This window comes from Myxocyprinus asiaticus, chromosome 6, assembly GCF_019703515.2.
Source record: "Myxocyprinus asiaticus isolate MX2 ecotype Aquarium Trade chromosome 6, UBuf_Myxa_2, whole genome shotgun sequence".
NCBI lineage: Eukaryota > Metazoa > Chordata > Actinopteri > Cypriniformes > Catostomidae > Myxocyprinus > Myxocyprinus asiaticus.
The window spans coordinates 12656780-12678743 of NC_059349.1; the positions used below are offsets into that span (position 1 = coordinate 12656780).

Genomic DNA, 21964 nt, shown 5'->3' on the forward strand with positions numbered 1-21964 from the left:
TCAACAAAACCAAACTGGCTTTGGCTGAACCAGACAGCTCCTTCAGTTTATGTCAATATTCTAGAAAACATGAATTGAATGTCTATCACTGAAAGTGACTGCTCTCATTATAATTAATAAATCTGTCTACACTAGTGGTACACGATGTCGGAAATGTGGTAGCAATCAAGTATTATTCTTTTGATGAACTTACAATACATGGAGTGGACTTTTTATCTGACCTGTTACTCGTCTGAGGTAATGGCACTTTGATGCTTCAGGGCGAATTCAAAACTGCGTTTTTTACTTTCTTGAAGGGCACTGCTGCAGGCTGGAATGCCACTGGAAAGCTCGTTCAAAACGAAAGTGAGAAAATGAATCTTTTCTCGGTGGGCCCTTCTAGAAGACTGTTGGCGAAGGGTACATTCATACAGTAATGCCATGTTTCCTTCAGTGTACCCACTTCAAGGTCTCTGCAGTTTGGAGTGAGTAGGGCATAGGGAGGATCACTTGCGATTGGAATCCACCCCTGATCTGCTGTTGCGCGCGCTCTTAAAGGCACCTCCGCTTAATTTTCTTTAATTTAATACGCCCATGATTTACAAAGAAATCTCATCATAACACATTATTACTGTCATTGTGAGATTATGACGAGATTTTAATTTTGTTTTAACTATTTTCATTTATTAAAATTTCTCCCCCTTTTCTGGATGACCAAAAGGGCACTTTTAGATTTGCGCCCCTGCTGCCCCCGTTTTGTGCACGTCAGTGTGACAGAATGTGTCAATGCAAACAAGTTTGAATAGTGATTGGAATATGGAATGTGCCCTTCTAAAGCCTGCTGGGAAAACTGCATGAAACACTTTGCATCTCTCAGATGCTGTTTGGCATGGTAATTTTAATGTCTTGAGCTATAAGCAATGTTCTTTTAAAAGCAAAAATTGTTTACAATTGTTTTCAAAAAAGTTTACATTGACGTTATTGCAACAGAGTTCCCTCAGTCATAGAAAGCCTGGAAATGTCAGGGAATTTAAAAATTGTGGCTTCCAGGCTTGGAAAAGTCATAGAAATAATATCATCTTAAAAATGTATGGAAATTCCAATAGTGAATATGCTTTCTAGCTATATTCATCTTACAGTCACCTGTATGGTATTATCAGGGAATTTTGTTCATTACATTTTTTTTTTATTAATTGTGATTTCCAGGTCTGGAAAAGTTATATAAATGACAGTTTTGTCATGGAAATGTACACATTTCTATAGTAAATATACATTTAATAAAATTAATTGTATCTGTCTGTCTGTCTGTCTATCTATCTAAGAGTTGTCTGTGTATCTGTCAGTCTATCCAAGAGTTGTCTGTCTGTCTTAGAGCTGTCTGTCTGTCTGTCTGGCTATCTATCTGTCTGTCTAAGAGTTGTCTGTCTATCTAAGAGTTGTCTGTCTGTCTGTCTATCTAAGAGCTGCCTGTCTGTTTATCTAAGAGTTGTCTGTCTTATCTGTCAGTCTGTCTAACCAAGAGTTGTCTGTCTGTCTGCTAAGAGCAGTCTGTCTGCCTGTCTAAGAGCTGTCTGTCCGTCTGTCTAAGAGCTGTCTGTCTGTCTGTCTATCTAAGAGCTGCCTGTCTGTTTATCTAAGAGAGCTGTGTCTGACTAAGAGCTGTCTGTCTGTCTGTCTATATATCTAAGAGATGTCTGTCTATGAGAGCTGTCTGTCTGTCTGTCTAAGAGCTGTCTGTCTGTCTATATATCTAAGAGATGTCTGTCTATCTAAGAGTTATCTGTCTGTCAAAGAGCTGTCTGTCTAACTATATATCTAAGAGCTGTCTGTCTATATATATATATATATATATATATATATATATATATATATATATATATATATATATATATATATATATATATATATGAGATGTATGTCTGTCTATCTAAGAGCTGTCTGTCTGTCTGTCTGTCTGTCTATCTAAGAGCTGTCTGTCTGTCTATCTAAGTGCTGCCTGTCTGTTTATCTAAGAAAGCTGTCTGTCTGTCTGTCTATCTAAGAGCTGTCTGTCTGTCTGTCTGTCTAAGAGCTGTCTGTCTGTCTATCTAAGAGCTGCCTGTCTGTTTATCTAAGAGAGCTGTCTGTCTGTCTGTCTAAGAGCTGTCTGTCTGTCTATATATCTAAGAGATGTCTGTCTATCTAAGAGCTGTCTGTCTGTCTATATATCTAAGAGATGTCTGTCTAAGAGCTGCCTGTCTGTTTATCTAAGAGAGCTGTGTCTGACTAAGAGCTGTCTGTCTGTCTGTCTGTCTATCTAAGAGAGCTGTCTGTCTGTCTGTCTAAGAGCTGTCTGTCTGTCTATATATCTAAGAGCTGTCTGTCTGTCTATCTAAGAGTTATCTGTCTGTCAAAGAGCTGTCTGTCTAACTATATATCTAAGAGCTGTCTGTCTGTCTATATATATATATATATATATGAGATGTATGTCTGTCTATCTAAGAGCTGTCTGTCTGTCTGTCTGTCTGTCTATCTAAGAGCTGTCTGTCTGTCTATCTAAGTGCTGCCTGTCTGTTTATCTAAGAAAGCTGTCTGTCTGTCTAAGAGCTGTCTGTCTGTCTGTCTATATATCTAAGAGCTGTCTGTCTATCTAAGAGCTGCCTGTCTGTTTATCTAAGAGAGCTGTCTGTCTGTCTGTCTAAGAGCTGTCTGTCTGTCTATATATCTAAGAGATGTCTGTCTATCTAAGAGCTGTCTGTCTGTCTGTCTATATATCTAAGAGATGTCTGTCTAAGAGCTGTCTGTCTGTCTGTCTGTCTAAGAGAGCTGTCTGTCTGTCTGTCTAAGAGCTGTCTGTCTGTCTATATATCTAAGAGATGTCTATCTAAGAGCTGTCTGTCTGTCTATCTAAGAGTTATCTGTCTGTCAAAGAGCTGTCTGTCTAACTATATATCTAAGAGCTGTCTGTCTGTCTATATATATATATATGAGATGTATGTCTGTCTATCTAAGAGCTGTCTGTCTGTCTATATATCTAAGAGATGTCTGTCTGTCTAAGAGCTGCCTGTCTGTTTATCTAAGAGAGCTGTGTCTGACTAAGAGCTGTCTGTCTGTCTGTCTATATATCTAAGAGATGTCTGTCTAAGAGCTGTCTGTCTGTCTGTCTGTCTATCTAAGAGAGCTGTCTGTCTAAGAGCTGTCTGTCTGTCTATATATATATATATATATATATATATATATATATATATATATATATATATATATATATATATATCTATAGAGCTGTCTGTATGTCTGTCTATCTAAGAGCTGTCTGTCTGTCTGTCTGTCTAAGAGCTGTCTGTCTTTCTGTCTATATATCTAAGAGATGTCTGTCTATCTATCTAAGAGCTGCCTGTCTGTTTATCTAAGAGATGTCTGTCTATCTAAGAGCTGTCTGTCTGTCTGTCTGTCTGTCTATATATCTAAGAGTTGTCTGTCTGTCTAAGAGCTGTCTGTCTGTCTGTCTATCTAAGAGCTGCCTGTCTGTTAATCTAAGAGAGCTGTCTGTCTGTCTGTCTATATATCTAAGAGCTGTCTGTCTGTCTAAGAGCTGTCTGTCTGTCTGTCTATATATCTAAGAGATGTCTGTCTGTCTGTCTAAGAGCTGCCTATCTGTTTATCTAAGAGAGCTGTCTGTCTGTCTGTCTGTCTATATATCTAAGAGTTGTCTGTCTGTCTAAGAGCTGTCTGTCTGTCTGTCTATCTAAGAGCTGCCTGTCTGTTAATCTAAGAGAGCTGTCTGTCTGTCTATATATCTAAGAGATGTCTGTCTAAGAGCTGTCTGTCTGTCTATATATCTAAGAGATGTCTGTCTGTCTAAGAGCTGCCTATCTGTTTATCAAAGAGAGCTGTCTGTCTGTCTGTCTATATATATCTAAGAGCTGTCTGTCTGTCTAAGAGCTGTCTGTCTGTCTGTCTATCTAAGAGCTGCCTGTCTGTTTATCTAAGAGATGTCTGTCTGTCTAAGAGCTGGCTGTCTGTCTATATATGAGATGTCTGTCTATCTAAGAGCTGTCTGTCTGTCTAAGAGCTGCCTGTCTGTTTATCTAAGAGTTGTCTGTCTGTCTAAGAGTTGTCTGTCTGTCTAAGAGCTGTCTGTCTGTCTATATATCTAAGAGATGTCTGTTTATCTAAGAGATGTCTGTCTGTCTAAGAGCTGTCTGTCTGTCTATATATATATATGAGATGTCTGTCTATCTAAGAGCTGTCTGTTTGTCTATCTAAGAGCTGCCTGTCTGACTGTCTATCTAAGAGCTGCCTGTCTGTCTGTTTATCTAAGAGCTGCCTGTCTGTTTATCTAAGAGAGCTGTCTGTCTATATATCTAAGAGATGTCTGTCTATCTAAGAGCTGTCTGTCTGTCTATCTGTCTGTCTGTCTATATATCTAAGAGATGTCTGTCTATCTAAGAGTTGTCTGTCTGTCTGTCTGTCTGTCTATATATCTAAGAGATGTCTGTCTATCTAAGAGCTGTATGTCTGTCTATCTAAGAGTTGTCTATCTGTATGTCTAAGAGCTGTCTGTGTCTATTAATGAGTTGTCTGTATGTCTAAGAGCTGTCTGTGTCTATTAATGAGTTGTCTGTCTGTCTAAGAGCTGCCTGTCTGTCTATCTAAGAGTTGTCTGCCTGTCTGTCTATCTAAGAGTTGTCTGCCTGCCTGCCTGCCTGTCTGTCTGTCTAAGAGCTGCCTGTCTGTTTATCTAAGAGAGTTGTCTGTCTGTCAATCTATCCAAGAGTTGTCTGTCTTTCTGTCTGTCTAAGAGCTGCATGTCTGTCTAAGAGCTGTCTGTTTGTCTTTCTGTCTGTATAAGAGTTGTCTGTCTATCTTCCTGTCTGTCTGTCTATCTAAGTGTTGTCTGTATATCTATCTAAGAGTTGTCTGTCTGTCTGTCTGTTTATCTTTCTAAGAGTTGTCTGTCTGTCTGTTTATCCAAGAGTCGTCTGTCTGTTTATCCATCCATCCATCCATCCATCCATTGGAAGTGCATTGGTCAAAGTGGGGGAACCCTGTAACCCATGCCTTTTTTTGCTAAGTAATTTGTGGCTGCAGTCACCGATTTATTGAAAGTGTTCAAAGTGCATTTTTAAAACCTTTGTCATGTAGTTAAAAAGTGAGAGATCTTGAAAAAAAAACAAAACAGATTAACTGATTCATTTGTTTTTGAAATTGAATTTTTCTTTCATATAATTTGTTCCACAGGAGGGACAGTGTGACTGAATGACAAGACAAAAGACATTTTTTGGGTGTAAGAGAGATGCAAGAAACTTTCCACTTTGAGAACCGACTGGTCCAGACAGCGTTCCTAAACCTGATCCTGATCTGCACACTGAAGAGAACAGCTGGAAGCACAAAAATGCATTGTAGATCTTCAAGTGCTGAAATGGGTTTGTGCCCTGAACGATATCTGCAGCTGTGGGAATGGACATGTGATCATAGCGCACAAATGTTTATGGTGGGCCAGCCCTCAGAATCTGCCGCTGCACTGTACACACTGCTCTAAATGCTGGGCATGTTTGCATGGTCATGCTGCTGGTTTTGAAATCCCTCACTGACAGCACTAAATCAGGCCTGAAGAGGAAGTCTCATTTTGTGTTCCAGCAGGGTCTGTGTTATATCATCATGCACTGTAATCCACTCTTGGCTGGGTGTCTGAAGTGGAAACTTGCCTTAAATGAAGACCTCGCAGAGAGTTGATGTATTGGTTAGCTGAGACCTATAGACATGCATGTAGTGTTAAAGCAGTCTCTTGATTCTTGTGCAATAGGCGTTAATTGCCAATGTCTTTCAGCTTGCTAGTAGATTTTGCAAGTGTATATCCTGTAGACATTAGGTAAATAAAAGTAGTTTTTTTTTTTTTTTTTTTTGTAGAAAAATGCTTGCTGAATGGGAGTATCTAATAAAAATGTCCAGGTCACCACAAGAGAAAAATACTATATTTAATATTTGCATAATGAAAATGAAGCCTGTTTTTAAGGCTCTGTGACTTTTTTTTTTTTTTTGGTCACAATGCAAAAAGTCTTGATGGTACAAAATAGGCTTCATTTTCCTAAAGCTAAATTTAATTTTGTATATATATATTTTTTAATGAATTTATTTTGGGGTGATAAAAGACCGACATTTTCTTGGCAGGTTTCATGAAACTGCAGATTTTCCTTTTCAGCATTGGCATACTACTGTATCAATTGTGCCTTTGAACGCTTGTAAATTGTCAATAGAGAAATGAATGAACTACCCAACTGAATATACAAACTGACTGTCGCAGGCTGTATTTTTACTGGAACAAAGAATGTGCTATGAAAAGAGACTATGTATACAGAGCTTTATTTTTCTATTGTGAGTTTTGCTGGTTTGGAAAACCGTGTGCACTACCCATCTTATGCACTAAAAGGCGCATGAATGTCATAGCTTACAGATACAGATCCAAAACAATTATGCTTCTTTGCACCCCAGTGATATGCTGAGTTGCTGTATATATAACTGCTTTGAGGACACATGCCTTATAATGTTGTATTGGTATAGGTTTAAAAATGACAAGTTATGTATATTTGATTGAATTTTTTCATTATTAGAACAGTTTTCTTCAGTGAAAGATGGAACTGTTAGGTCCAGAAAATAAATGTACACTATTGTTTGATTTTTTTTTTTTTTATGTGGTTGAGCTAAAATATATTGATAATGCATTAACATTTGTGTGCAATGTGTTTTTGTGCCTATGTGTTGTTGAAGCACTGTGGTTGTTTACTTTGAGTCAAGTGTGTCATTCTGTTAGCTACTAAGCAATTTCACATGTAGGCTTCAGCACACTGCAGTTCTCAAAGAAAATGTTAAATCACAAAGCAACTTTGTTCTCTCTACATTTATTTGTAACTAATAATCAACCTACAACTATCATTCATTAATGTGTTTGATGCCACCATGTGGTTAAATATTGCACCCTGTTTTTTTGTGCCACAGAGTAGTCTGTCAGGGGGACAGAGCAATCAATTTGCAATGCATCATAGTTGACATAACATGGACGTGAATTTATTTTCCAAAATCAAGATTTTGTAGGTTATATATATATATATGTGTGTGTGTGTGTGTTTATGCTACATTGTGGGGACCAAATATCCCCACAATGGGAAGATCAGGTAACGCAGCGCTCAAAGTTCAAACAATTGGTTTTTTTAACCCCGTTGCAGCCGTGCTAATGAAGGGTTAACCAATGAATACTCTACAATTTAGATGATGTATCATGGTATTTGCGGTCACTTACCTTGTGGGGCCCAGCCAGCGGTCCCCATGAGGGAAATGACATAATAAACAATGTTTTTTTGAAAATGTAAAAATCCAATAAGTTTTCTGTGAGGGTTAGGGTTAGGGTCTAGAAATTATTGTTAGATCTGTATAAAATCCATAAAATGCATGGAAGTTTATGGAGAGTCCCCACAATGATATAAAAACAAGTTTGTGTGCATGTGTTTATGAGGACCAAATCTTGGCAAACCACCTTTTAAGTGAGGACATCTTGGTAAAGTGAGGACAAAATTGTGGTCCTCACTTTATTTTGAGCAAAATAGCCTCCTTTGGGTGCAGTGCAGGCATTAAGCTGTGCAAGTTTCTCCAAAGACCTCAGTTCAATACCAAATCATGGTAAAACTGTGTTTTCTTTGACCTCATGAGCGACCCCTAAGGTTAAAGACCTATACTACAGCTTGTTTTCTAACTAGGTTTGAGCTTTGAAGGAGGAAGGGGCTGAATCAGAAATGTGGTTATTTACTGTAATAACAACAGAAGATCAGGTAACACGGCGCTCAAAGTTCAAATAATTTGTTTTTTTAACCCTGTTGCGGCCGCGTCATGTGCGTTTCCATTCAGAAGTTATCATCCATCCGCTGCGCCCTATTTCCTAAGAAGGCTTTAACCTCCTGTTTGTGGGTGTAGGGTGTGGTGTATGTAATGGTGAATAAAGAGGTGGGCATACTGTGAATTTATCACCCCCCAAAAAACAAGTGAAACATCCATTCAAACCAGGGGCTGTAAAAACCATGTACAGTAGCTAGGCTAGGCCTATTTTAAGTTCAATTATTGGATACATTATTATGCAACAATAATAAACTACTGCATGTTAAAATAATATCCATGAAAATGAATATGTTCTTTTTTATTACTAGTAATATGGGCAACACTATAACTCTTAATTAAACTAAACTAATACATAAATAGACGATTTATTAAGCATTGTACAATATATATGTGGTAATGTTCATGTAACTTAAATATATCTTATAACTTATTTACTGTATATATAAACTTCAAAGAGGTTAGAGTGTTGAACACTATGCTTGAACACTTTTTTTCTTCCCACTTCTTTATTTGAATTACAGATTAAAAGTATTTACAGTATAACAACACCAGCAATAACCAGCTACAAATACAAAGAGCAAGGGGCTTAAAAGGTTTTTACAAAAGTTCAATAGTAATTAAAGACTTTTATATATAAAGGGTTATCACAGCATTTTGTTGAAATAATCAGAGCACATTTGCAGGTGTTGCAATAAGCAAGCATTATATACTATATTCTCTACAAGGTCTATGCATATAAGCCAGCCTCCGCGAATAAGTTGTCATTTCTTTAAATTAATGTCGTCTGTATCAGTGTACTGGTGTGTTGTTGGAGCAAACCATAGCCAAATTCCTTTTAAATGCTACTTAGTCAATGTACAGTTGAAGTTAGAAGTTTACATACACCTTAGCCAAATACATTTTTCACAATTCCTGACATTTAATCGTAGAAAACGTTCCCTGTCTTAGGTCAGTTAGGATCGCTACTTTATTTTATGAATGTGAAATGTCAGAATAATAGTAGAGAGAATGATTTATTTCAGCTTTTATTTCTTTCATCACATTCCCAGTGGGCCAGAAGTTTACACACGCTTTGTAAGTATTTGGTAGCATTGTCTTTAAATTGTTTAACTCGAGTCAAATGTTTTGGGCAGCCTTCCACAAGCTTCTCACAATAAATTGCTGGAATTTTGGCCCATTCCTCCAGATAGAACTGGTGTTACGGAGTCAGGTTTGTAGGCCTCCTTGCTCGCACACGCTTTTTCAGTTCTGCCCACAATTTTTCTATCGGATTGAGGTCAGGTCTTTGTGATGGCCACTCCAATACCTTGACTTTGTTGTCCTTAAGCCATTTTTTTGTGACCGAGCTTTAACTTCCTGGCTGATGTCTTGAGATGTTGCTTCAATATATCCACATAATTTTCCTTCCTCATGATGCCATCTATTTTGTGAAGTGCACCAATCCCTCCTGCAGCAAAACACCCCCACAACATGATGCTGCCACCCCCATGCTTCACGGTTAAGATGGTGTTCTTCGGCTTGCAAGCCTCACCCTTTTTCCTCCAAACATAACGATGGTCATTATGGCCAAACAGTTAAATTTTTGTTTCATCAGATCAGAGAAAATTTCTCCAAAAAGTAAGATATTTTGCGGCATTCCATTCAACGTGGAAAGTTGGATTTTCCAACTTCCAAGTAGGAAAAGTGCAATGGAACGCCACTTGAAGTCGGAATTCAAACTGGGAAACTCGTGTGGAAATGTTCAACTCCGACTTCTCTGAGATACAGGTGCATGACGTCACACAATCATGTCGGCACCCAAGAAGATGTACAAAATAAGTGATAAACATTCACTTTTATTAAATAATATTGATAAATGAGTCCAAGTTCCTACATTACATGATATTAAAGCCTGTTTAACAAACACTAGCAGAGTAGCAGGTGTTCAAAACATGATAAATGATACTATCTTTTGATAATCGTACACCTGTTGCACAAATGCTAGTGTTGCAGGATGTTTATGAATTGGGTTGCTTGGAGACATCTCTGGTGACAGTCAAACACCTGCTAAGCTAACGGGAGCGTTACAGTTTTGTTTCCTTAAACGTCATCTTCCGAGCATCTGGCAATGGAATGCATTTATGGTTGGAGATCGGAGATATCAAGTAGTAATATCTCTCATCCGACTTGAATGGAATGCAGCGTTAGTCCCCATGTGCACTTGCTAACTGTAGTCTGGCTTTTTTATGGCGGTTTTGGAGCAGTGGCTTCTTTCTTGCTGAGCAGCCTTTCAGGTTATGTCGATATAGGACTCGTTTTACTGTGGATATAGATACTTGTCTACCTGTTTCCTCCAGCATCTTCACAAGGTCCTTTGCTGTTGTTCCGGGATTGATTTGCACTTTTCGCACCAAACTACGTTCATCTCTAGAAGACAGAATACGTCTCCTTCCTGAGCGGTATGATGGCTGCGTGGTCCCATGGTGTTTATACTTGTGTACTATTGTTTGTACAGATGAACGTGGTACCTTCAGGCGTTTGGAAATTGCTCCCAAGGATGAACCAGACTTGTGAAGGTCCACAATTTTTTTTCTGAGGTCTTGGCCGATTTCTTTTGATTTTCCCATGATGTCAAGCAAAGAGGCACTGAGTTTGAAGGTAGGCCTTCAAATACATCCACAGGTACACCTCCAATTCAGTTCACCTCCTATCAGAAGCTAATTGGCTAATTGCCTAAAGGCTTGACATCATTTTCTGGAATTTTCCAAGCTGCTTAAAGGCACAGTTAACTTAGTGTATGTAAACTTCTGACCCACTGGATTTGTGATATAGTCAAATAAATGTGAAACAATCTGTCTGTAAACAGTCCTAAACAACTTGCCAAAACTGTAGTTTGCTAATATGAAATCTGTGGAGTGGTAAAAAATTAGTTTTAATGACTTCAACCCAAGCGTATGTAACCTTCTGAATTCAACTGTACATGATGAGTTCTGATCAGTCTGAATCAGTTTCTTACACGTTTCTTACAAATTTGTTCTAATTTAGTTTTGTGAAAAGTTATGAATGCCTTTCAATGACAGTAACATAACTGAGATCCAAGGCATATATAATCTCAAACAGCATAGAGCAAATGCAGTTTTTCAGATCCAGCAGGATGCCTTCAAGGACAAACCAAATGTCCTGTTCAATACTACTGTAATTTTTGATCACATGAATCCAAACAGAGATGTTGTCAATAGCAGTAGACTTGTCATCCACATCCTGCAAAGGACACAAAGATAAAACTTGTAAATTATGAGCATGATAATACAGAACATGAACAACTTTTAATCCTGACTACATTTTAAAAATGTAAATACAAAGCAAGTTACGCTTATTCACAACTTCACTTGTTGTATCCGAATAATGAAAATACAGTGTTCCATCTGTTTGAACAGCCCCTGGACTGGGCTCATAGTCTGAGCCGCTTCGCCACAGAATTCAGCCGAATACCACTGCTATCTGTGAATATTGCTACTCTACATACAACTGTACTGAATAAAAAACTATGTGATATTTCACTGTTATTATGAAGTTTGAGTAGGGGTAGTAGGAATCAGTGCAAATGTATCAACATGTGAACTGTCTATTGAAGAGTTCCACCCCCCCTCATTTTACTTTTGACTTAACATTTGAGAATATGGACCGACTAAAACGTATTTATTTTATGCACATTAGATGAAAATGAAATGCTCTTTTTTTTAACAGCCAGGATAGAAATGTCAATTTAAAAAAATCATCTGACTTTAAAATTAGTATATTATTTGAATTTTGAAAATATTTATGGTAAACAGCTGACAGCCCTACTCTGCATTTTGGTGCTAATGCCGATTGCATACATGGCCATCAGTGCTTGAAGTGTAAGGAAAAAAGTACCAGTGTCCCCAGGGGGGTCCCCATTTGTAATGCCTGATCAAAAACTAAGGTAGCAGGCTAATCGGTAGGCCCAGACAGAATCTGCATGCGCAAATTTCAGCAGAATTGTAACAACCGTCATTCACAAAAGTTCAATGCATTACCCAAACATTGCATGTGATGCTTTCCAATATCAGTGTAGTATTCTCAGCTTAATATGACACATTTTTACAATGTTTACATCCCTTCCACAGAATTCCACAGATTTTTCAGAAAAATCGGCGCAGAAAGTGCAAGAAAAGTCTGCAGATTCCATCTGGGCCTACTAATCGGTAACAATGAGATTAGTAACAATATTAACATTAGTATACAACATTAGTTAACATGAATGAACAATGAACAATACTTTTACAACATTCTGGGTTGATGTTCATTTCTGCATATACCAATATATTTTTTTAATTAAAAGTTAATGCATTATGAACTAACAAACTAACAATGAACAATTGTATTTTTATTAACTAACATTAACTAAGATTAATAAATGTTGTAATAACACATTGCCTAGTCAAAAAAAAAAAAAAAATTGCATACTCTAATATTTAATTGGACCGCCTTTAGCTTTAATTACGGTGCACATTTGTCATGGCATTGTTGGGACAATCTTATGCAAAGTCACAACATTTATTTCTGTCCAGAGTTGCATTCATTTTTGGCCGAAATCTTGTTTTGATGACGGGAGAGTTGAACCATTCCATAAAGTCTTCTCCAGCACATCCCAAAGACTTTCAATGGGGTTAAGGTCAGGACTCTGTGGTGGCCAATTCATTTGTGAAAATGATTCCTCATGCTCCCTGAACCACTCTTTCACAATTTGAGCCCAATGAATCTTGGCATTGTCATTCTGGAATATGCCCATGCCATCAGGGAAGAAAAAATCCATTGATGGGATAACCTGGTCATTTAGTACATTTCAGGTAGTCAACTGACTTCATTTTATTGCCACATAACGTTGCTGAGCCTAGACCTGACCAATTGAAGCAACCCCAGATCATAACACTGCCAAACATCCAAACGGTGACTCTTTTTTTTTTTTTTTTTGGCCATGCAGTGTATATTGTTCATTGTTAGTTCATAATACCTAAGGCTATAACTAATGTCAACAAATAAACCTCACTGTAAAGTATTACCAAAATATGGAAATAAATTGATGATCACTTTAAAATAAATGTAAATTTATCTAACCATTTTTACAACCATGACATTAATTTGGTAGATTTGAAATTATTACAGAAAATACAGAATACTCACTGCCCTGCAATAAGAAACAAAATGTGTGGTACTGTGATACTTTAGGTGACATAGTATCATAACATATAATTCTGGTATCGTGACAACCCTATGTAATACCAGTGCCATTAGGCGTAATTTTTTTATTTGAGAGCTGCAGCAGAGAAGAATGAATAACAAATAAATCAGTGGATAACAATTTAAATATGGGTCTGTTTCAAACAAAAGCTACAGTATGATACACCTTCATAATACTTGGAATAAAGTGCAATGGTTATGAGATTTTTATGGCAATTTTATTGTCTTGTTGAAGCTTGACAGTAACATAGTCAGTATGAACAGTCACTGTTTGGAAAAGAGCTTCTTGAAGATTCTTCAAAATTACCCTTTTGTTTTCCATAGAATAAATAAATATTGAATGACATGCGGGTGACTGAATAAGACAGAATTAAAAAAAAATGAGAGGTCTGGAAAGTACAAATAACCCATGGGGCTATAAAATGAAATTTTGGTTTTAAGTTTGTTGTATGAAAGTTGGGAGACAAATAAGCAGCTAATACTGGTGTCAAACAAGCAAATTAGAGTTAATATGTGAAACCATGACTCTCAGCCTGTTGACTCCAGCTCTTTCCATACAATGAATATGCAGAAAGAGCGAATGGAATTTGAGAGCTATAAAGCATTATAGGAATAGTTAATTGAAAATGTAAAATCTATCTTCATTTAAGCCTGGTGCACATTACACGGCTTGTAGCCTTTAAAGTTTTATGTTGGCAACTAGAAGTTTCACATCACAGCAGGTGCCCATTGACAATGGTTATGTATGCACACTTCTGAGACTACTTAACTACTCATAGATGCTACAACAGTTTCCAATTAGGTGTGCATTAATCAGGTGTGCACACTGTCCAGATGAGCGAGAGACCACCAATAAGCCAATGAAATCTAGAGAACACGCAAGAGGAGACCAAAGCATTGGGAAGCAGCAATTCAAGCAGCTCCCATCAGAAAGGCGATACAGGGTATCAAAGTTATTTACAAATGTTCATAAAGTCAGAGCCGTAGCCTAATGGGCAGTGCTCCAACATTTAATGCTGATGCATCACAGGTAACCAGAGTTAGAATCCCATCTCGTGAGGTCCCGATCCCATTCCCACTCTTCTCCCCTGTCATTTCCTGTCCAATCTCTTCACTTTCCTATCCCTATAAAGCCATAAAAAAAAATAATAATAATAAAGTTAATAAAATCTCTTTTGTTACTTTTGCAATTAAGATGCTTAATAAACAAGTGTAATGTTTTCCCACCAGTTTTTATATGTTTTTTTTAAGGATTTTGTTTGTAATTTTAATATTGTTTCTGTGTTTGTTTTGTGCAGAAAGCTAAAGTCAAATTTCCATGGATGTGGGCAATAAGGTATTAAAATAAGTAAATTAATATCTTTTTTTCTACCCAATACTTGAGTACTGTTAAAAGAGAAACACTGATTAAACTAAAACAGTAATAATGTCAAATACACCCACTCGCAGCCCCCGGGGGTCCCTGGACCCCAGTTTGAAAACCCTTGTGCTGGGTTAGTGCTCGATTCACTAAAGGATTTATGTAGATTAGACAACGGTACAAATTAGTGCTGAATGCAATATGCACAGCACTATTCCATTAAGAATCTTTTAGACAATGCAGTTATTACATTTAATGCCTTCAGCAGCTTGTTGCTAATTTTTGATGCCAACAGAACACAAAACAAATCAGAAATAAAATTGAAAGTAATTTTTGAAAATGTGTGTTCAGATTTATTTAATGACTGTTCACTCTTTAGAGGCAGCATAAATGCAATCCAACAATAGACCCCAACTATACATTAAATAATACTAAAATGACAACAATGTATTAATTTATTCATTTTTTATAATTAATATATTAATTCGTTCATTTTTATACAAACCCCATTTCCAGGAATGTTGGGATATTTTGTAAAATGCAATAAAAACAAGAACCTGCGATTTGTTAATTCTCTTGAACCTTTATTTAACTGGCAAAAGTACAAAGCTGACCAACTTAATTGTATTTTGTAAATATAAACAAATTTTGAATTTGATGCCTGCAACACACTCAAAAAATTGGGACGGGACAAAATAAGAGTGAAAAGTTTATAGAATATTCAAGTAACACCATTTTGAAACATTCCACAATAAGCAGGTGAATTGGTAACAGGTGAGGGTATCATGATTGGGTATAAAAGAAGCATCCACCAAAGGCTCAGTCTTTGCAAGCAAAGATGGGTCGTGGCTCACCACTTTATGCCAAAATTTCTCAACACAAGATTGCAAAGAGTATAGGTCTTTCACCATCTACCGTACATAATATTGTGAAAAGATTCAGGGAATCTGGAGAAATCTCAGTCCGTGTAGGGCAAGGCCGGAAACCACTGTCGAATGTGCGTGACCTTCGGGCCCTCAGATGGCACTGCATGAGAAACTGTCACGCTACTGTGTTAAATATAGCCACATGGGCTCAGGAGTACTTCGAAAAACTGTTGTCACTTAACAGTCCGCCGCTGCTTTAAGAAATGCAACTTGAAACTCGATAACGCAAGGAGAAACCCATACATCAATTCTATGCAGAAACACCGCCGAGTTCTCTGGGCCCGAGCTCATCTCACATGGTCCGAAAGACAGTGGAAATGTGTGCTGTGGTCAGATGAGTCCACGTTTCAGCTTGTTTTTGGGAAAAATGGACGTCGAGTTCTCCATGCCAAAGATGAAAGGGACCATCCAGACTGTTATCAGCGAAAGGCGCAAAAGCTGGGAAGATGAGTATGGGAGTGCATCAGTGCCCAAGGCATGGGTGACTTACATATGTGTGCAGGTACCATATATTGGGATTTGAGAGAGACATATGCTGCCATCAAGACGACGTCTTTTCCCGTGAAGTCCATAGTTATTTCAGCAAGACAATGCCAGGCATCATTCTGCACGTGCTACAACAGCATGGCTTAGTAGACACAGAGTGCGTGTGCTTGACTGGCTTGCCTGCAGTCCAGATCTGTCTCCTATTGAAAATGTATGGCGGAAAGGAAAGGTGATGTAACACAGTAGTAAACATGCCTCTGTCCCAACTTTTTTTTTGTGTGTTGCAGGAATCAATTCAAAATTTGTTTATTTACAAAATACAATTAAGTTGGTCAGTGAAAACATTGGAATTCTTTTCTTTGTTCTTTTGTCAGTTAAATAAAGGTTCAAAAGAATTAACAAATCACAGACTCTTGATTTTATAACATTTTACAAAATGTCCCAACTCTTCTGTAAATGTGGTGTCATAATTATTTTTATAAAACACCAAACTCAATTTGTATGTTGAACTACACGTTATACAATGGCTGCCAAATGTTTGGAATAATGTACAGATTTTGCTCTTATGGAAAGAAATTGGTACTTTTATTGACCAAAGTAGCATTCAACTGATCACAATGTATAGTCAGGACATTAATAACATTTACAATTTGATTTACAAATTACTATTACAATTTGAAAAAAATGTTCAGAACTCCTTATACTACTTCAAAGTGTTCTCATCAAAAATCCTCCATGTGCAGCAATGACAGCTTTGCAGATCCTTGGCATTCTAGCTGTCAGTTTGTCCAGATACTCAGATGACCTTTCACCCCACACTTCCTGTAGCACTTGTCATAGATGTGGCTGTCTTGTCGGGCACTTCTCCTGCACCTTACAGTCTAGCTGATCCCACAAAAGCTCAATGGGGTTAAGATCCATAACACTCTTTTCCAGTTATCTGTTGTCCAATGTCTGTGTTTCTTTGCCCACTCTAACCTTTTCTTTTTGTTTTTCTGTTTCAAAAGTGGCTTTTTCTTTGCAATTCTTCCCATAAGGCCTGCACCCCTGAGTTTTCTCTTTACTGTTGTACATGAAACTGGTGTTGAGCGGGTAGAATTCAATGAAGCTGTTTGCTGAGGAGATGTGAGGTGTCTATTTCTCAAACTAGAGACTCTGATGTACTTATCCTCTTTTTAGTTGTACATCTGGCCTTCCACATCACTTTCTGTCCTTGTTAGAGCCAGTTGTCCTTTGTCTTTGAAGATTGTATAGCCTTCATTCCTCAAAACAATGATTGCCTGACGAGTTTCTAGAGAAGTTTCTTTTTTGCCATTTATGACCTTAAGACATGCCAGTCTATTGCATACTGTGGCAACTCAAGAACAAACACGAAGACAATGTTAAGCTTCATTTAACAAACCAAATAGATTTCAGCAGACTTTTATATAATGGCAAGTGATTTTCTAGTACCAAATTAGCAATTAAGCATGATTACTTGAGGATAAGGTGTTGGAGTGATGGCTGCTGGAAATGGGGCCTGTCTAGATTTGATCAAAAATGACTTTTTTCAAACAGTGTTGGTGCTGTTTTTTACATCAGTAATGTCCTGACTATACTTTGTGATCAGTTGAATGCCACTTTGGTGAATTAAAGTACCAATTTCCTTCCGAAACAGCAAAATCTGTACATTAATCCAAACTTTTGGCCACCAGTGTATGAACAACTATTTATGTTTCACAAGCCTTAAATGACACAATTCTGGGCTAACTTACAGTTGTGATTAAATTAATGACTTGCTGTGATTCATTAATTCAGTAACTGCTCTGTCTGATTCATAGGAGAATCAGCTAATAAGACTCATTTGTTTGGGAATCAGATTACACTAGTCATGCTGTATGTAGATTCAGTAACGGCACACACAGCTGAATAGTATTTTAGTATGGTGTTCTGTCTACATTGAAAGAATACATGTTCGAAAACCATGAACACAACTGAAAGTCATTAAAATAATTTGATTCTGGTATTTAATTTTGTTTTTTTTTAAATGACCAGTTCTGAACCATTTTTCTGTTCCCAACAACCCTAGCTTTATGTATGGAACAGGCCCGAATAGTTTGATAGCTGGTGTAATGCCTTCATTAATGGAATAGTTTGTCCAAAAATAATAATTCTCTCATTTACTCATGCCATCTTAAAGTTGTATGACTTTCTTTCTTCCGCAGAACACAAACAAAAGACTTTGATGGAGATATGACATGAATATTTCCATACACAGAAGAAAGTCATGCACATCTGGGATGGCATGAGGCTAGTGGTGGGTAAAATATTGATTTTTCCAATGCATCGCAATCGATTCTTGAATCCCAAGATTGACTCAAGTAAAGCAAACGCATGCCGACCCAAATTTTGCACTATCAGTGTTTTCCTATATTTAAATTTTTCGACAGCGTTCAGAGCTGGACACATTTTAAAAGCATTTGCGTGGTGCAATTAAAGTTGGTTTTCACATGAGCGTAGCGCAGGCTATCACAGAGGCTCACACAAGTAATGCGCTCTTCTCTCTCCTACTGCAGCGTGTGCATGTCAACCGACCATCTCTCGATATCAGTGCTCAAGAGATGGGACAGTGCAGAGCTGATTACCGGCGTCAAGTGGGCCAACCTTAAAACTTTCGACCCATGTGAATTCTACTTAGCATTTTCTAGTTGAGGATGTCAAACCTCAAAAAAACTACTGAAGTAGCCCTGACATCCTCTCTGCCATGCACCAAACAGTTACAGTAGTAACAGTAACTGAGGTACTTTAAAAAATGTTTTATAGTTCTAAATCTATTATACATTTTCATTACAACTGTGTCAGTTAGAAAGATTTCATCTTCATTTTTCTAACCACAGTAATGAGGAATCTTCATGGACGACATGGTCTTACCTGTGCTTAATGACTTCAAATGATGTTTGATATTTAAAGTTCAAATAATGTTTAATATTAGGAAATAAACTGGCCTTGTTTGCCTTCAGATATTCCTAAAGATTACTCAATTAAAATAAGAGCCTGATGTAAGGAAAACAATATCTATATTATGGAGTGGAAAACAAACATTTCCACTTGCACAGTCCCAACTCGGTAAAGCTAGAAGGTTTCCCATGTAATTAAACAGTATTTTATTTGAGATCATTTATTTTACATGTCAACAAAATTATAACATTATAACCAAAATATACCCATATGACTCGATATCAAATCGAAATCTGAAATCTGTATCAATACCCAGCCCTACAAAATGGTGAGAGAATTTTTTTTTTGGTGAACCATTTTTTTTTTTTAACTCGGATAACACAACATCTTAACTCAAGTTATGTTGTGGCACAGAACAAGACAGGAAAGAAGGGGACACAAAAAGATATCACTTCAGCTTACCACATATTCATGGGTTTCCTGAGGCTTCACCCATACACATGCACACTGCCTTTTTAAAGCACGTTCCTTCCACATTTACACTGTAATAAAAGAAATAGTAAATTAACTTTTTGCTAATTAAGCATTTGTGAGATTTTGAGGTCAACTAAATAGTCCCATATGGATGACATTTGAGCAAAAAAATGTGGAACTTTGCAAAAAACTCCAGGAACTGGATTGAAAAACTTTGCTCTTATTGATTTCCATCATCTTCCAAGCTGCCTTCCTCTTCTTTGGAGTAGGGCTGGGCAATATGGTCAAAAATATTATTACAATATCTTTTTTCATATTGTTCAATATCGATATTTATCATGACATACATTCACATTGCACTTTTTTTGGAATTTCCAAGTTGTCAGCCATGGTACTTGGTAAAAGAAATATATTACATCCCAAACAGTCAAAACAGTCTCTTCAAAACTGAATTGGGGCCCAGAGACAGCCAAAACAGTGGGGTCTGAGGGATCTTCTACCAAAAGATTAATATATTGTGGATCTCATTATATGAGATCTTACACTCATTCTGCAGCGTCTCCCAGCAGCATTTAATAAAATGTTGTATAATTCCTCCAATCCCACACATAACTCTCCCCTCATGACATGGCGGGCTCCTTTAAAATAATGCACATGACGCACTAAATGGAAACGCGCAACGACTCGCATTTTCTTAAGTCTAATTTTTAGAAATGAGTTTAAATGCAAAACATTTTGGATGGAAACCCAGCTTATGTTAACTTATGCCTTATGTCTACTCATATGCGGGGAAAAGAGGCAACATGCGCGGAGTGGGTACGAAGCATGTTCGGTGCTAGAGAGAAGTTTGGGTGAAGTGCCTGAAGTGGACCTTGGGGAGGGTGGGGGTGGATTCATGTGCCTCAACTGGACCACAGATCACTTCTGATGAGTGTCGATGCTGTTGCATGTTGTTAAACTCACTGCTGAGTTTTGCACAGAGAGCACTCAGATGTTTAGACTGTGATCTCATCAAAATGAAATTAAAGCTTACCGGCAGATGGTACGCAAGAAAAACTGCAGGTACTCTTGTTGCATTCCATTCAACTCGGATGTGGGATTTTCCTACTTGATATCTCTGATCTCCAAGCATAAATGCATTCAATAGCCCGATGCTCCGTAGATGACGTATAAGCAAACAAAACTGCAAATATCCCGAAAGCGTAGCATGTGTTCGGCTGTCACCAGAGACGTCTCCTAGCAACCACATTGTAAAACAATGCTTCACCCGCATTTAAGCGAAATCAGAGATCAACTGGAAGTTCGACATCAAGTGGCCTTCCATTGCACTTTTCCTAGTAGAAAGTTGGAAATTCCGACTGTCTGAGTTGACTGGAACGCAACATCTGTACCCTAAATTCTAGAAGTTCAGAAGTGTTGCGTACCCCCAACCTCCCCCTTCCACATGTCACTGTTCAATAGGTGGTGACAGCAGGTGTGGCCTAATCTAGCAAGACAGCTAAAGTTAGCAACTTCATACAGTCTGGGAAAATCTTTTTTAGCAACACACACCTGTTTGTCTAGATGTAGAATATTGGATAAATATCAAAAATTAAGTTTATCATCGATATTGTGGATTTTCATATCATGATAAATATCAAAACTGTTTTATTGCCTTGCCCTACTTTGAGCAAACTCAACAGGTTAGCTTTGTGGTATTCTGTCAATTTGTTTAAACTCAGGTTAGGTCTGACATAAAGACCAGAAGGACCACAATAAGGAAAGAAGAGAACATCAATGAGCCAGGATTCATTTTTCCTCTCTTCCTGTGGTTTGTGTTATATGCGGATACAAATTAAGGACATGAAATGGGTTTAATGTCTCATTTTTCAGTACAGTAGTGAATTGTGTTCACAAATGATCTGAGAGAGATTAGATCACATGAAAATGTGCCTGATGTGTGCGTCGCATCATACCCGAACACCTTAACATAATGCGTGAAAGTGAATTTAGGAACAAATTCTATGACTACTACATAATATTATCCAAACATATTATTATAGCCATTATATTACTACAGTATAATAGTTGGCCAGGTTCCGCATGCAATAGTATGTATTTTGTTCAACCAAATAAATTTGGACAAAAACAGAAAAAAATTAAACCTTTTAAAAGGAAATTGTAGACCCATTTCATTTTATATATATATATATATATATATATATATATATATATATATTATACATATACTGTATAATATATATATATATATATATATATATATATATATATATATATATATATATATATATATTATACACATACTGTATAATATATATATATATATATATATATATATATATATATATACACATACTGTATAATATATATATATATATATATATATATATATATAGTATATGTATATATATATATATATATATATATATATATATATATATATATATATATATATATATATATATATATATACACATACTGTATAATATATATATATATTATACAGTATATGTGTATATATATATATATATATATATATATATATATATATATATATATATATATATATATATATAAAGTTATGAAGATATGATAGGTTAGAGCCTATCAAGCTCCGTTTGAACGAGCAACTACCGTTCATTATCGCCTTCATTATCCAACAGCTTATCAAACATCTTATTTTTCCTTCATATCG

General features: G+C 36.9%; 2 protein-coding genes and 1 long non-coding RNA gene across 7 annotated transcripts in view; 1 reads left to right on the top strand and 2 right to left on the bottom strand.

Moving 5' to 3' along the window:
• The window catches only part of prkag2b (protein kinase, AMP-activated, gamma 2 non-catalytic subunit b), a 60039-nt gene extending 54327 nt beyond the window's left edge, over nt 1-5712 (top strand). For all 5 annotated transcript variants that reach the window (XR_007897507.1, XR_007897508.1, XR_007897510.1 and 2 more), the window contains one exon: nt 5200-5712. Coding sequence is in view for 1 of the 5 variants with exons in the window: in XM_051700842.1 (XP_051556802.1) it covers nt 5200-5213 (14 nt within the window). In the remaining 4 variants the exon portion in view is untranslated. The remainder of the gene's footprint in view (nt 1-5199) is intronic.
• Nucleotides 1-21964, bottom strand: part of bcl2b (BCL2 apoptosis regulator b) — a 215793-nt gene that overhangs the window by 85571 nt on the left and 108258 nt on the right. The window lies entirely within an intron of this gene.
• LOC127442659 (uncharacterized) overlaps nt 11162-21964 on the bottom strand; it is a 16788-nt gene continuing 5985 nt past the window's right edge. Inside the window, exons 2-3 of the long non-coding RNA XR_007897511.1 lie at nt 19258-19337; nt 11162-14211 (exon numbers count right to left, since the gene is read on the bottom strand). This is a non-coding gene — a long non-coding RNA (uncharacterized LOC127442659). The remainder of the gene's footprint in view (nt 14212-19257; nt 19338-21964) is intronic.